The sequence below is a fragment of the Pelmatolapia mariae genome, linkage group LG17 (genome assembly GCF_036321145.2).
Source record: "Pelmatolapia mariae isolate MD_Pm_ZW linkage group LG17, Pm_UMD_F_2, whole genome shotgun sequence".
Lineage (NCBI taxonomy): Eukaryota > Metazoa > Chordata > Actinopteri > Cichliformes > Cichlidae > Pelmatolapia > Pelmatolapia mariae.
Window position 1 is genome coordinate 3,275,657 of NC_086242.1, and position 13,472 is coordinate 3,289,128.

The 13,472-nt window shown below is 41.6% G+C and overlaps 2 protein-coding genes across 5 annotated transcripts in view; both read left to right on the forward strand.

The window, feature by feature from the left end:
- etv6 (ETS variant transcription factor 6) overlaps positions 1 to 4,357 on the forward strand; it is a 29,899-nt gene extending 25,542 nt beyond the window's left edge. For both annotated transcript variants that reach the window (XM_063500988.1, XM_063500989.1), the window contains exons 5-8: positions 1,139 to 1,762; positions 1,870 to 2,012; positions 3,508 to 3,608; positions 3,735 to 4,357. In XM_063500988.1, coding sequence (XP_063357058.1) covers positions 1,139 to 1,762; positions 1,870 to 2,012; positions 3,508 to 3,608; positions 3,735 to 3,837 — 971 coding nt within the window. In that variant the 3' untranslated portion in view covers positions 3,838 to 4,357. The remainder of the gene's footprint in view (positions 1 to 1,138; positions 1,763 to 1,869; positions 2,013 to 3,507; positions 3,609 to 3,734) is intronic.
- Positions 4,358 to 5,023: 666 nt separating this feature from the next.
- The window catches only part of LOC134647022 (chemokine-like protein TAFA-2), a 96,115-nt gene continuing 87,666 nt past the window's right edge, over positions 5,024 to 13,472 (forward strand). For all 3 annotated transcript variants that reach the window (XM_063501138.1, XM_063501140.1, XM_063501139.1), the window contains exon 1: positions 5,024 to 5,496. The gene's annotated coding sequence lies outside the window, so the exon portion shown is untranslated. The remainder of the gene's footprint in view (positions 5,497 to 13,472) is intronic.

The following is a 13,472-nucleotide window of genomic DNA, read 5'->3' on the forward strand; positions in this document are numbered from 1 at the left end:
ATGAAAATATCTTAGAATTATTATGCTACAGATTACGTCTGCCTTTGTCCTCTACGACGCACCGGCGCTTTTACTCGACACCCTGCTTTGTTGAAAACAAGGAAGTAATAATCATGTTCGAGTGGAATACCTGAGACTGTTTTCTGGCTCTGATCTGAGGAAATGTGACACACCAACAGTGAGATGGAATGGAGCGGTAACTTCAAATGTTGACAGTAAAACCTGCTCTACAAGGAAATGCGGCTTTATTTAAACAATACAGCACACCACAAGCTACAGGCAGACTGAATGATTGGCTGCTTTCTGCAGCCGCCTTCCTTGTCTCGGGTTCCACCGGAGATATTTGAAAATCAGAGCAAAATTCAAAGAACAACAGGAGTATGAGTTGTGGCAACAGGTTTGGCAATTTTTTGTCAAAATGCCTCAAAAATAAAAACACTAGGCATGCTCATCCAAAAAGTAGAATATTAGTGACACCTAGTGTTTTTTATTTTCTGATTTGTGTGAAGCTCGTGATCAGCACCTTGTAGCTGGCTCACTGTGGTGATAAATCACAGCACCAGGAAACAAGTTACACGACTATAAAAATATGAAAAGAATTTCATGCTTTACAGTCTAAATGTTCTCTTCATACTGCTGTTTGTTTCTGGTGAAAACCAAGCTGGGCATGCACACGAACAATAGCATCAGAACATTCACATTTTAATATAAGCCAATATCACGGCCCTTAAGTCAGTACAAGTTATGAAAGATTTTAATATTGATAGTGAGTTTAGACTCTGAGAGGGATGCTGTCGTCTTTGAGACCAGATTAAGTCCAAGTGTCACATTCTGTGTTTTATGTGTCTCTCTGCTCAGTGACTGCTGGCCTCAAATAAAGAGCAGTGTTTAGTTTGGTGCTGGCACACCTGTAAGGTAAACACTGGGAGTTATATAAACCTGCTGGCTCCAGGGAAATGAAAGATTTGGTGTTGAGATTCAGATTCTTGATTATTCTTCTTTGTGTAAATTAATCAAGCAACATGTAGAATATCCAAAATAGAATTTCCTGCCGTATGCTGATGAATTTCCAGCTTTACGTTATAGGAGACTGTTCTGGGTTTATACATTTATTACACTCTGTAAACTGTGCTCTCAGAAACGGTACGACGGGGACCACGTGGTACAGAACCCATCCCCCAGCATCCACCAACCATCGAACTGCGGCACCGCTCCCGCTCGCCGCACCACCCGGCCCCACGACGATCTCCCACCGAGCCGAACCACCCTCGCCCCGCCAGTGAGGACTCCCTGCAAACCTTCTCCCAGCTGCCCGACAGCAATCACCACCTGCCGGAGGAAATGTACCCGTTGTCGGTGTCCCCGGCTGCACCCAACGGGCGCTGTGCTACACCCAGAGAAGCCCCCTGTCCAGGCAGCCCTGGAGGCCAGGAGGCAGGCCCTCCTCGCGTCATCCAACTCATGCCCAGCGCCATCATGAACCCTTTGCTCCTCAGTCCAAACAGGAGTGGCGGGGCTGCTGGCATGGACTTCAGGCACAACCGCGGGGGATCCCTGTCTCAGGTGACGCTGGAGAACGGCCGTGAGGGGAAAGTCCACGGACACCATCATCAGCTAGCCCAGCAGCACCAACAGCAGCATCAGCAGCAACAACAGCAGCAGTTACTGCAGCAGCAGCAGGAGGAGGCGCTCTACAGGAACCACGTCATCATGCCCGTGTCTCCTCCAGAGGAGCAGCAGATGCCCATTGGGCGGATAGCAGGTAAGCTGCGTGAGGTGGCATCTGTGGCAGAAACCTTGCATGAGAACTTTTTCAGAGAATCTGCTGATAGCAGCTCACTCAATCTTTTCCCTGTTGGGTTCTGGCAGACTGCAGGCTGCTGTGGGACTACGTCTACCAGCTCCTTTCAGACAGCAGGTACGAGAACTACATCCGCTGGGAGGATCCGGAGAACAAAGTCTTCCGCATCATGGACCCCAACGGCCTGGCCAGGCTCTGGGGGAATCACAAGGTACATACACACACGAGCTCTAGGTGTTCAGTGATTATGTACAGTGTATATAAAAGAGCAGCACAACAGAAGGGACTTTTTATCGTCATTCCTACAACCATAAAGCTGCACTAACTCATTTTTTCTTATAAAACATCAGGACAGAGACTTGATTAATTAAGCACCTTAATCACTGAATAGTGAACTTTTGTTTTTTGGGGTTTTTTTCCCGACAATTTTGTCGACTTGTTTCAGTTTTATAGTCCTAACAAATGTTTCCTGGCACCACAGATGCTTCTTTTCATCACTCTGGTAGAAATGCTGATAGGATGTTTAAAGAGATGAGATGTAAAGTTCAGTGAAATACAGCACCTCAGTGTAAACACAGACACACTGATGGATTTAGTGTTTCATCTGTCTTAGCTGTAAGGACACTACCTGTGTGTTAGCCAGGCTTTGTGATGAAATAAATAGGTGATGTCAGTGTCAGTGATTCGGTTGAGTTATGCCATCGAGAGCCAATCTCTCCACGGTGTCCTGGATCTCATGTATGGTGTCCTCCTAGTAGGACATGTCTTAAACACCCCACCTGGAAGTGTTCAGGTCCTAGTCAGATTCAGGAACCACCTCAGCTGGCTCCCTTCGAAGGGGAGGAGTAGAGGATCATTTCCTCTGTGATCTTCTTCTTCCAGTCAGTGGCAGGAATGTAGCTCAACCTGTAACTCAACAACTTCCCTTTCACGCTCAACTCTCTCTTTACCACAATAAGTGATGTGGATGCAGTGCTAGAGTCGTGCAGCTTGTGCTTTTATGTGCTGAGTGAAAACACAACATTAGAAGAATAGCACCAGTATTTGTGATAAAACACTACTTTAGTTTTGTTAATTTTGGCCAACAATTAAGATGAATTTGTGCTTTAGCAGATGTGATCCTGCTGTAGAGCGCCCCAGCTCTGCAGTGCAGGACAAGCTTCTAGCTAATGGAAGACCGGTTAGCAACACGCGTCTAAAAGTTAGCTCCAAAGAGCAGGTGCCATCGCACAAAGACAAACACTGTGACTGAAAATGTTCCAAAAATATATTGAGCTCTGACACTGAAACCACAACTACGTGAAATGTCAAAGGTTTTGTGCGTACAACAATGACGATGAGTTAACTGTTACTTTCACTTGCTGTGATCTTTTGATGGCTTGATTTTCTGGATGATGGGGATTCCAGTGCCCCTCAGTTGTATGTTGTTTCTTTTGGCCTCTTGTTTGGTTGTGTATCTCCTACCTCCTCCTGCCTGCTGGTTGTGTAAATTAATAATTATTTGCTGAAACATTAACTTTAGAAAATTTGAAGCACACTATACAGCAAACACAGGATCTTGCTGTATAGTGGTCTTTTCAGCTTTTGTGGACTTTTACTGACACCAAGTGGCCAAAAAAAATGTTGCTCTTAAATTAAGGTCAGGTCCCCTCGCTGTCACATTGACAGCGTTACTCAACACACTCGTGCTGTTTTAACTCTTACAGAACAGGACCAATATGACGTACGAGAAGATGTCGCGAGCACTGAGACACTACTACAAACTGAACATTATCAGGAAAGAGCCTGGCCAAAGGCTTCTGTTCAGGTACATCATCTTCTTTTCAAACTTGTCTCGCTGCTCCAAACCGTTATTTACTTTTTGAGTCATCAATAAAACAAAATAAAACAGGATTTTGAATAATTTGCTGAACTTGCCTCGTTTGTGCCACAGATTCATGAAAACCCCTGACGAGATAATGAACGGACAGACGGACAGGCTGGAGCACCTGGAGTCCGACACAGACGAACAAATCTACATCAAGGAGGAATGCTGAGGAACTCTGGGAAAGCGAGTCCATAAACTGCTTACTACTACTACTACTTCTACTATTACTACTACTACAGCCGCTGATGCCTTTCAGAAGCAGCTTGAAAAATCAACATTGAAATTAAAGAGTGCACAGGTGTTCAGTGGTGTCATTCCTACAGGGAGAGGCATGAAATGCAGTCTTTCCTAACATGGCCTTAGGATGATATTAACCTGGGGGAAAAAAAAGAAAAAAAAAACAGCATCGGGTGTTTTTGGATCTTTCAGATGGACTGAACTGAAAGGTCTCTCTTTTAAGTGTTTCCTTCTCTTTCCGAGCTGCAAAAGCCAATCACTTTGTGCTTATGTCACTGTTTGATCGTTTTTGTCTCCTCACATGCATTATACAAAGGAATTTTGCGGTTTCTAAAAAACAAAAAGAAAAAAAAGAATGAAAGAAAGAAATTTGTGTGTGTGTGTGTGTGTGTGTGTGTGTGAGTGTGTGTGTGTGACCGGAATGTTTTCACCATGGAATAAACAACTTTTTGATCAGAGATGTGCTCGTAGTATGTGATTTCTCTCGGGGTGTGTTTGTAAGTGGAGTGCATCACATATCCACATGATGGCAGTAGTGGACAACTTTTGCTGGCGGAAGCCTCGGCATGTGGATGGATGTCTGCAGCAGTTCAACACTTCAGTGAGTGGAACAAACGCCTAAAGGCTGTTTTCTGTGTTTTTAAGTGCACAAGGTTAAATAGGGGACGGACAGGTGGCACGTGCCTGAGAATCTCTAGCTTTTCATTGGCGTTATTGATGACCTGGCACGACGTGTAGTAACGAAAGCAACCAATCACTGATTAGTCATTTATAGTTCCTGCTTCACTGCTTGCACTACTTTTGGATCACACTCTCACATTCTTCTCACTTTCTGTCTTCTAACATATAATTACAGCAGCTTTGAGCCTCGCCTTTATGAATTATGAAACGCGTGTTGTGGGTCCCCCCCATTTGTGTTATTGTTTTCAGCTTTAAAAATACAATTTTAAATGATCACCTATTCTTTTGGCGGGGTTAATTGTGACGTTTACGTCAATAGCGGTAATCCGATTACTGTAACGCTACCAGCAGAGGTAGCGGATGCGCGCCGTGCGCTCTGGAGTCTCCATAAAAGTTAGTGCGCACGGAGCGGAGCTGTCAGACTGCGAGGAGACGCGGCTGAGCAAAGACTGTGGGCTGAAGTGACTAATGGGATCCACCTCACTCCATCTGAAGAGTGCGAGCTGATATCACGGGTGACTATCACCCGCCTAATGCGCACAACAGGACCCATTTGAACCTAAAAAGACACAGCTGTGCAGGCTTTCGTCGGGTTTGTGGACTATCGGGATTAAAACAAAGGGTTTGGATTCAGGAGACTCACCTCTGTGGTGGATGAGGTGCCATCACCGCTCTTTAAAAAAAACGAATAATCGAAAGCAATAAGCCTGTTCGAGTTCATCCGGAGGGGCAAGAAAAGCCACCACTCCCGTTTTTTTTTTTTTTTTTTTTTTTTTTTTTGGTTTGTGTTTTTCCCCCCAGGACGCAAATGTCTCCAGAGCACAGGGACGTCACTGGATTGTAACACCAGCAGCCTCACCGATGGTTTAATAGGGCGTTAAAGTGCGGGAAGGGAGTGGGACAACTACAGGTAAGAGCCATGCAAGCGGTCATTCACGGCCTTGGGTGGGTGGCGGGAAGACTCGCCGGTCAGCGCGTAAAAACCACTCCAGTGTCGCATTTGTCCAATCGAGCCTCTCCCCATTAAAAATAGTCATATTTGCATTGCCCTCCCTAATAACTAGAAAATACATTTGGATCATTTTTTTGTGTTTGTTCTAATTGCAGTAACTCCTGAAAAAGAAAGTACAAGAGTCAGGCTTTAGGAGGTGCAGTTTTCTCATTGTCAGTCACTGCCGCTAAACTCTGCAATCAATTCAGTTAATTTCACTCCCTCAAATCAATGCCGCCTCACTGGGAGTCCTGGATATACAGTACAGTGTAGAGCAGGCAGAGGTGACAGTCTAGCTTCACTCAGTCAATAAACGGTAGTCTGCACTGGAGTCTGGAACAGATGATTCTGGACCTGGGGTCATGCTTGTGTGCTCTGATTTTAGTGCTGAATTTAGTGCAAGTAAGAAACTTCGTATGTATATAAGACTACAGAGGTGTGATGACAGATGTGAGTGGACTCATTTTATCAGCTTGACCTCCTGTTCTGAGGCTAACGTGGTTTCACCAGAAGCAAATAAATCCTGTGATGATGAAATGGTGTGACACAGTGGCTGGAGGTTCACATGGGCTCCCCGTCTGCTGCTGCCACAAGACGTGAGGTTTTCATTTCCAAAGTGAAACAGGAAGCAGAGGAATAAAACCTGATGAGATGGAGTCTAAGCACACACTGGCCTGATGTAAAAACAACTTTTAGGAGCACGTTTTTAAAAAATAATTATCAGAAAGCTTGCTTAAACAGCAGAATTTCACCCGTTCATTGATGTTTTTGTGACTGTATTTCCAAAATCATGTCCCACAATCCAACTCACTTTTTTTTTTTATTGAAATGGTTCTAAAGGTTAAATAGCTCTCCTCATGATGAGCTAAACTACCTTTAAATTAGTGTGGAGCCCTCCTTCAGTTGCTGTCTTCCTCGTCTTACCCTCCCCATCCCCTCGACCTTTATTTTGACATCACGTGTCCGGGTAACTTGCCACTCCACCTCTCTCTCGACCTTTATCCAATTACAACGTTTAGCTTTAAAAACGCTACATGAAACAACGCTAAAGCTCCAGTTACTGTCAGCAGCTTCATGTTTCCATATCTAATACCAGCCACTCTTCACAATCCCTGCTGGATAGGATTAATAGATTAAAAAATAAGCTACAGATCCACATAAAAGTACACAAATCCAAGTAACTACATGCTCAAATACATGAAACTGTATGTTTTCAAATATAGCTGCGGCTACTTTTCATATTCCAATTTAACATAAACACGATAACCTTTTGAGATCTTTTCTTTCTGATGTGGCCCCTTGGAGAAAAACTGTTTGTTTTCCACGTCAAGACAGACTTTTCTCTCCCTATCTGGAGGAGTACGGCACCTAAGTTGGGAACCACTGATCTGAGCAAACACACAGTATATGAAGTAGTTCAGTCTAAGTGGAACACGTAGAATAAATCTTCTGTCTCGTTTCCTTTCACTCGGGGCATTTGCTTGGAATATTCTTATGTGAGTGTACTGAATAAAGGGTCAGACTCCCTCTTCCACCACTGCTGTGTCTCAGCGCAGGGCTGGAGCAAACCACACTATGACATCATCTGGCAACTAATAGCGACTTTTTTTTTTTTTTAAGCAGCCAAACTCTACTTCCCCTCAGAAAAAGAACTGGCAGCCCCAGCAGTCCGCAATTAGCTGGAAGCATTAGCAGCAGCTCCTCCGGCGTGAACGATGAGCTTTAATGGCTCTAAGCTCGCCTGGCTCAGGTCAAACTGGGCCCCCTCCCTCGGTCCAGCTGGGCGAACTGGTGCCGGCTGCCTGGCCAGCACCGGCGGATCGGCCAATGTCACCTTTTAGGGGCAGGTCACACAACCTCGTCCTGGCTCTGCCTGGCCATTGATCCGAAGCAGTGACACTGAGGCTTCATGGTCCGCTGCTCCTCGCCAACCAGGCCGACCCAGCACTGCCGCCAAACAGCTGTGACGGGCAACACACAAGCATCAGCGGGAGGTGGGGGCTGTCTCTGAATTAGCCTGGAAACTTCTTTTTCTTTGGGGGTTTTAGTTAGAAAGTAAACAGGAACTGCACAAATCAAGTGCACCATGATGGAAGACGTCCTGATTAGAAGTCATACCAAGTAATAAAATTCAAGAAAACCCTGAGCAGCACAAGATCCCTCGGGCCTCTTTCAGAGTGATGTGCACCTGATTCAAGGAGGCTGTTTCATTCATAAAAATCATTTTTTTGACCCCATGCCTGTGAGGCACGCTATTGACCACCCTGTTAGACTCTTTCCAATGACTAGTTCTATAAAATAAAATCTTTGAGATGAGACTTTCTCGCACTTGTACAGAGACTCTTTTGAATGTCTTGGATGACACCTGTATGCAAACTGCTCTGGGATTTATTTTTTTTAAATCCACCTCATCCCTCAAATGAAAGACCTCAGAGGAGGTCAGGTGCTCTGCTGCGGCTCCTTGATACTCGACTTTGCGCTCTCCTCAACAGAAAACGATTGGAATTTGTGTAAAATATCGGCAGCTGATTGGCACCCGCTGTGCGGTTGTTTGATGTAAGTAGGAAGCGAGAGGCTTTTTCTCTCCCCCCTCCTCACTCCCTTTCTCATTCTATTTGATGTGCAGCTCGCTCTCCTCTCTCTCTGTTTCATCTGAACTAAAACAAATTCACCAGCCGCTGAATAAACAGGAGCTCTGCAGAAATGATATGAAAGCAGCTAAAGGTTTCGATATATTTCCTGCTCTGACCTCGGTCTTCTCCTTCTGATTAGATTCTTTTCTCACTTTGCTTCTTCCACATGCCTTTATTTCCCACATTTCCTTTCACGAGTTTGAATATTCAGTGCTGGTTTCTGAACTACCTGATGGTGCTGGTTCAAAGCCTTCAGTGTAAATGTTAATTACACAGGTTTGTCAGTGTTTTTTTTCTTTGTGTTTCTGAACAACAAGCATTCATTGGATGTTCACTGTGTTATAGAGTAGGAAGCTGGCCCAGTGTATGGTGACGAAGATCCATCTTGATCAGGTAGTAGCGTATAAGAAAAGTGATTCATTACCAGGAGCCGATCCCAGCTGAAATCCACCCTGAACAGGCTGCCTGTCAATCACGGGGCTGATTGATAGGCAGCCTAACCCGGATGCCTGACTGTAAGAGGAAAATCCACACATGTGCACTCCAAAAAAAAGGGGAAAAATTGCCACAACTGGTTTAAACTGTTTAAAACCCCACTCTTGTGCTGCCATGTTTTACAGTGAAAATAAGGCAAAAAAGTTCAGCTTCTTGTGGGAAAGCATAAAGTAGAAAATGATAAATTGACAACATTTTTTGTAATGAAGGCAGTGATTGAATTTAACCATCTAAAGAAATGCCTATACTCTTCTGTAACAACAACGGGCAATGTACTGTCACATTTTCCTCTTTTTTTTTTAAATGCTATTTTATTTATTACACTGTTGTCCATCCTTACTCTACTGCTATGAGCATATTAACTGAGCTTATTAATTACTATGCATTTTAAAAATGGCTCTATTTGTGTTCATCACACCTGTATTGCTTCCTATATCTATGACGTATATGTTTTGAAATGTCCTAATGGAATTAATCATTTTTTTCTTTTTCATGTAATAAAATTAACCTGCTGCAAACTGGGCTGTTTTCCCCATCTGGGCTTCAAGTATCTGCCTAAAGGCTTCTGCAGCAGTAAACCTTACAACCATTACAGGAACATAAAAAATGATTTTGGGTCTGGTATCTGTGATTCACTGCAAAGCATCACAATGTAGTGATAAGCAGTGGGAAATTACACACCAGTGGAGCAATTTCTGATAAAAACTATGGAAAGTTGTAAGAAAAGATGGATAAAATTTATGATAGGAGACTTTCTTACAATTAAAATCACAGAGGCACATATAAATATACAACTGGAGGTCATAAATGGTTACTTGAAGGTCAGTGATAAATACATTCCTTATTCGACCACCTGTCATAAAAGCAAGAAAACAAATATTTTAGAAATCTGTCAAAAACTTGTTTAAAACTAAAAATGATACTGTTATTTATTTAAATAGCAAACTCATTTCATGTTTTATACTCATATTGGAGCTGGTGAATTGGATTCAATGTTAAATTTAAAAATTCATGGATAAAAATAATAATGATATATTTATAATTAGAAATATCACAACTATTAAAGACTTGTGTATACTGGTGGATTCACCATTACAGATGCATAAAAACTATTTGGGAAATTACCTATTACATAAAAAAAAAATTAAACTGTGATCAAAACAAATAGAACCATTACAAAAAAGTATAACTACAGTTATAAATAAGCAAACTCAGTTATTATACTTAAAATAGCCGAGTAAGGATGGGCAAAACTATAAAGAAATGTCATGGGAACTTCACGTTCGTACACCCGTCTTTTTACTGATGTTTATGGGCATTTCTGTAATCAGTGAAATTGAATACCTGGTTAATAAAATACTGTAAATTTGGGGCAGCTGTGGCGAAGTCGTCACACTGGGTGGTGATCTAATGAGTTGTAAAACACTGTGCTCTTTTTCAAAGTGTTGTATGAGGGAACGCTATCACCCTCTTACTCTGCCATTAAACAGTACTGTATTCCTCTTTTTATTAGTACTTTATTGTGAAAAAAAAATCTTTTTATTTAAGCGATAGATTTCTTATGATTTGACCTCGCAAATATTTATTCAAATGAATGCTATGTTTAATGGAAAGGTTAACAGCGATGACAGAGGTATTTTTAATTTTTGGCAGTTTTACCAATAAGGTAAAACATATGCAAATCAAGACCAGGAGAATCAGCAATGCTATAAATACTATTTTAATTAAATAGAATTTTCTAATCTTGTTAGGAATTTAAAACCTACCAGCAACTCTATTCCATATCATTTCTAAGTCATGGATTATTTCATCCCAGTCCCAGTCATTTCCTTCCACTCAAAGATATTTGGACAAAAAAAAAAGAAAAAAAGAGGGGAACATGTTTTTGTGATCATGTAATTTCCACATTTTCCTTAAATTTCCAGAACTTACAGCTCTCAAATGATCATTAACTTTCAGTCCATCCTCCCTGAGCTGGTATTCGTTACTTTCCTCGTCGCTCATAAATGCTGTGGGTACATGTACACGATCTTACACCAGTTCTTTATTTCAGAGTAGTTCTGACACAGTCCTTCCCCCCAGTATTCCAAACCTTAAAGGTATTCTATTCATTTTCATGCTTTTTCTGTGGATATGTACACAGGAATCTGATTGTGGTATTGTGGTGACACTAAATGAAGACATGTAACAGATAATCTAACTGACTGCTAACTTTACTGTCGATTTCAGACAAGCCAAACAGAATAGCTAACTTTTAAGACAATCTTTACAACCTTTGCATGGCAAGGTTATATACACCACCTGCTCTCACTTTGGATGTTGGTCCTGGATCTATAAATTGTAAAATGTGATATTCTCTGGTATGTCTGGAATTCCCTGAAGTTTAGGAAAAATAACCACAAATCCAGGGTTCAAAAATACTTTCAATGTCCTACAAAAACATTTCAAAATTGGGAATATGATGGAAAGTAACAGATCTGTTACAGCTGCTGAAATTTATTTTTTCCTGTACTTCCTCTGCATCATACGCTCTGAATATTTTTTTCCCTCTCAATCCATCCCTGAGTGTCCCTTTGCTGGAAGAGCCATGTTTTCTTCGTTGCACGCTGTCCTCCTCCTCCACATGGAAGAGTCCTCCTCCAGTTAAATGTGATCCTATTTCATGCAGAGGAAGAAAAAAAGACTGAGAGACACAAGAAGGGTGAGAGTGACCGAAAAAGATGTTGAGGGAAAAACGGGTATCCACTGGTCTGTGTCCAGGATTCCCCCCATGTGGCTGTTTTATCTCTTCAGCAGCGTCCTAGTGTTGCTTTCTGTGTGGCCCAGTGGCTTCTAAACACGCGCCCGTCACGCAGGATAACTCCAGCCTCCGAAAGCCTCCAAACAAACACACCAACTCATATTTTGGACAGCAGAAAAACTTCTTGCATCGCCCTTCTTCTCACATCTCCTCCACCCATCCCCTTCCCTCAGTTTCATTTCGATGGCTGATGGCGTGTGCAGAGCTGTGGGCCTCCAGTACTTTCATGATGTGAGCCAAAGCCCATCTGGGACTCAATATCCTGTTTGCCAGCTCTCAGCACTCTGAAAACCACAACAATACTGAGCTGAGGCAGAAAGTTCAGAACTCATTACAGTTTGTTCAGGTCGAGACCAAGGTCGAAGTCTTCTCCTCCTGCGTCAATCTGCTGCGTCGTCTACAGAGTGAAATCTGCTGCTTTCGCTTTTTCTCTTTGTCCAATCTATACATGTTCTTATGTCTCATGCCTGTTTTTGAAGCCGTTATGGCAATCCACAAGACAGCGCCGGCTTGAGAAACGTTGAGCTGCTGGTATTTGTTACAGCTTGTAGATGGATTTGAAACTTTATTGTAAAAATTAAATAAACCTGATGTGATGAGTATACTTCAAAAGGTTGTTTGCTATGAGCCTGCTGTCTTTAAAGTCTACCTCAGTTATTGATTTCTTATATTTACCTGAATGTCTTCCAACAGCAGGCTGCTCTGTGATTGTCTGTGAGGATTGTCTGATGATCTATACAACCAGTTAAGTTATAAAATGGTTTAGCTTTTTAAGGCTTTGCCAAACTGTACCAAATATAAGATTTCAAGACCTTGAATTTCTTTTTAAATGAAACTAACAAGGTCACCTAATAAATACATTGTTAAACAATACATGTACAGATATAATAGATTTAAGTGTTTGGGTTAAGTTAACGTCCCTCGCTAAAGGCTACACAGATAGTAGTTAGTACAACTCTGCTAAGCTAGGCTAGTTAAATATTTAGCTGTAGCTAGTTTTTAGCGTAATTGCCTAATGTTTGTATTATAATAAGATTTTAACTTTAGTTATGCTATGTTATCATTACACATTGAAATGCAGCTACACTAGATTTAGCTGAAGTTTCACACATTTTTACAAATCTCTGTTTTTCAGTTTTCAGTCTTTGTGCTAACTCTACAATCTATGGTGAACATGTCCTGGCTTCACAAAAAAGACTCTATGGATCATCACTCATGAACAAAAAACATCTTATTCTTTCTCTGCAATTACAAGTTATTACACTGTTAAGAACTACTGAACAACAGCAGCAGATTATTTTCATATATCTATTTAAAAAAAATAATATGAATAATTATTCCTTCTAAAAATAAAGCAGCCAGACAATAATGAAAGAAAATGTCAACCAGTGTAAAAGCATAGCTCGCTGATCTATTTTTCAAAGTTTTTGGATATCAGTGTAACAGTGTTAAATGGCAAAACATTGTATGAATAAACACTGTGACGGCAGCAGTTTTTGTTCCAGTGTGTCATGTTTTGAAGGTATAGATACATTTTAGTATGCCGACACAATAATAAATAGAACAGACAGGAAAGGTTAAACTTCACAGCTGCCAGCTCATCTGTGACATTTATAGCTGAAGACATCTAACATGACCAGAGACCAGACTTTGTTTTATAATGTTAAATCAGTTTTGAATCCTTAAAGTGAGTATCTTTAGGTTTTATCGAGTTGTGGATTTAAAAAAAGCACACAGCAATTCTCACACAGTGACGAGAAAGCAGTCAGAAACCACAAGCCCCATCTGTAAAAGATGTTTAAAGGCTCCACATATCAACAGAGAAACATAACCAATTTGCTAACAGACATGCCAATCTGTACAAAGAATTCAGAGACTGGAAGGTTAACTTAAATGACAGATAACATGTTACATCACAGAAGTGCTGTCAAAAATACTGTAAAAGACCGCAATTTATCTTGTTGCAA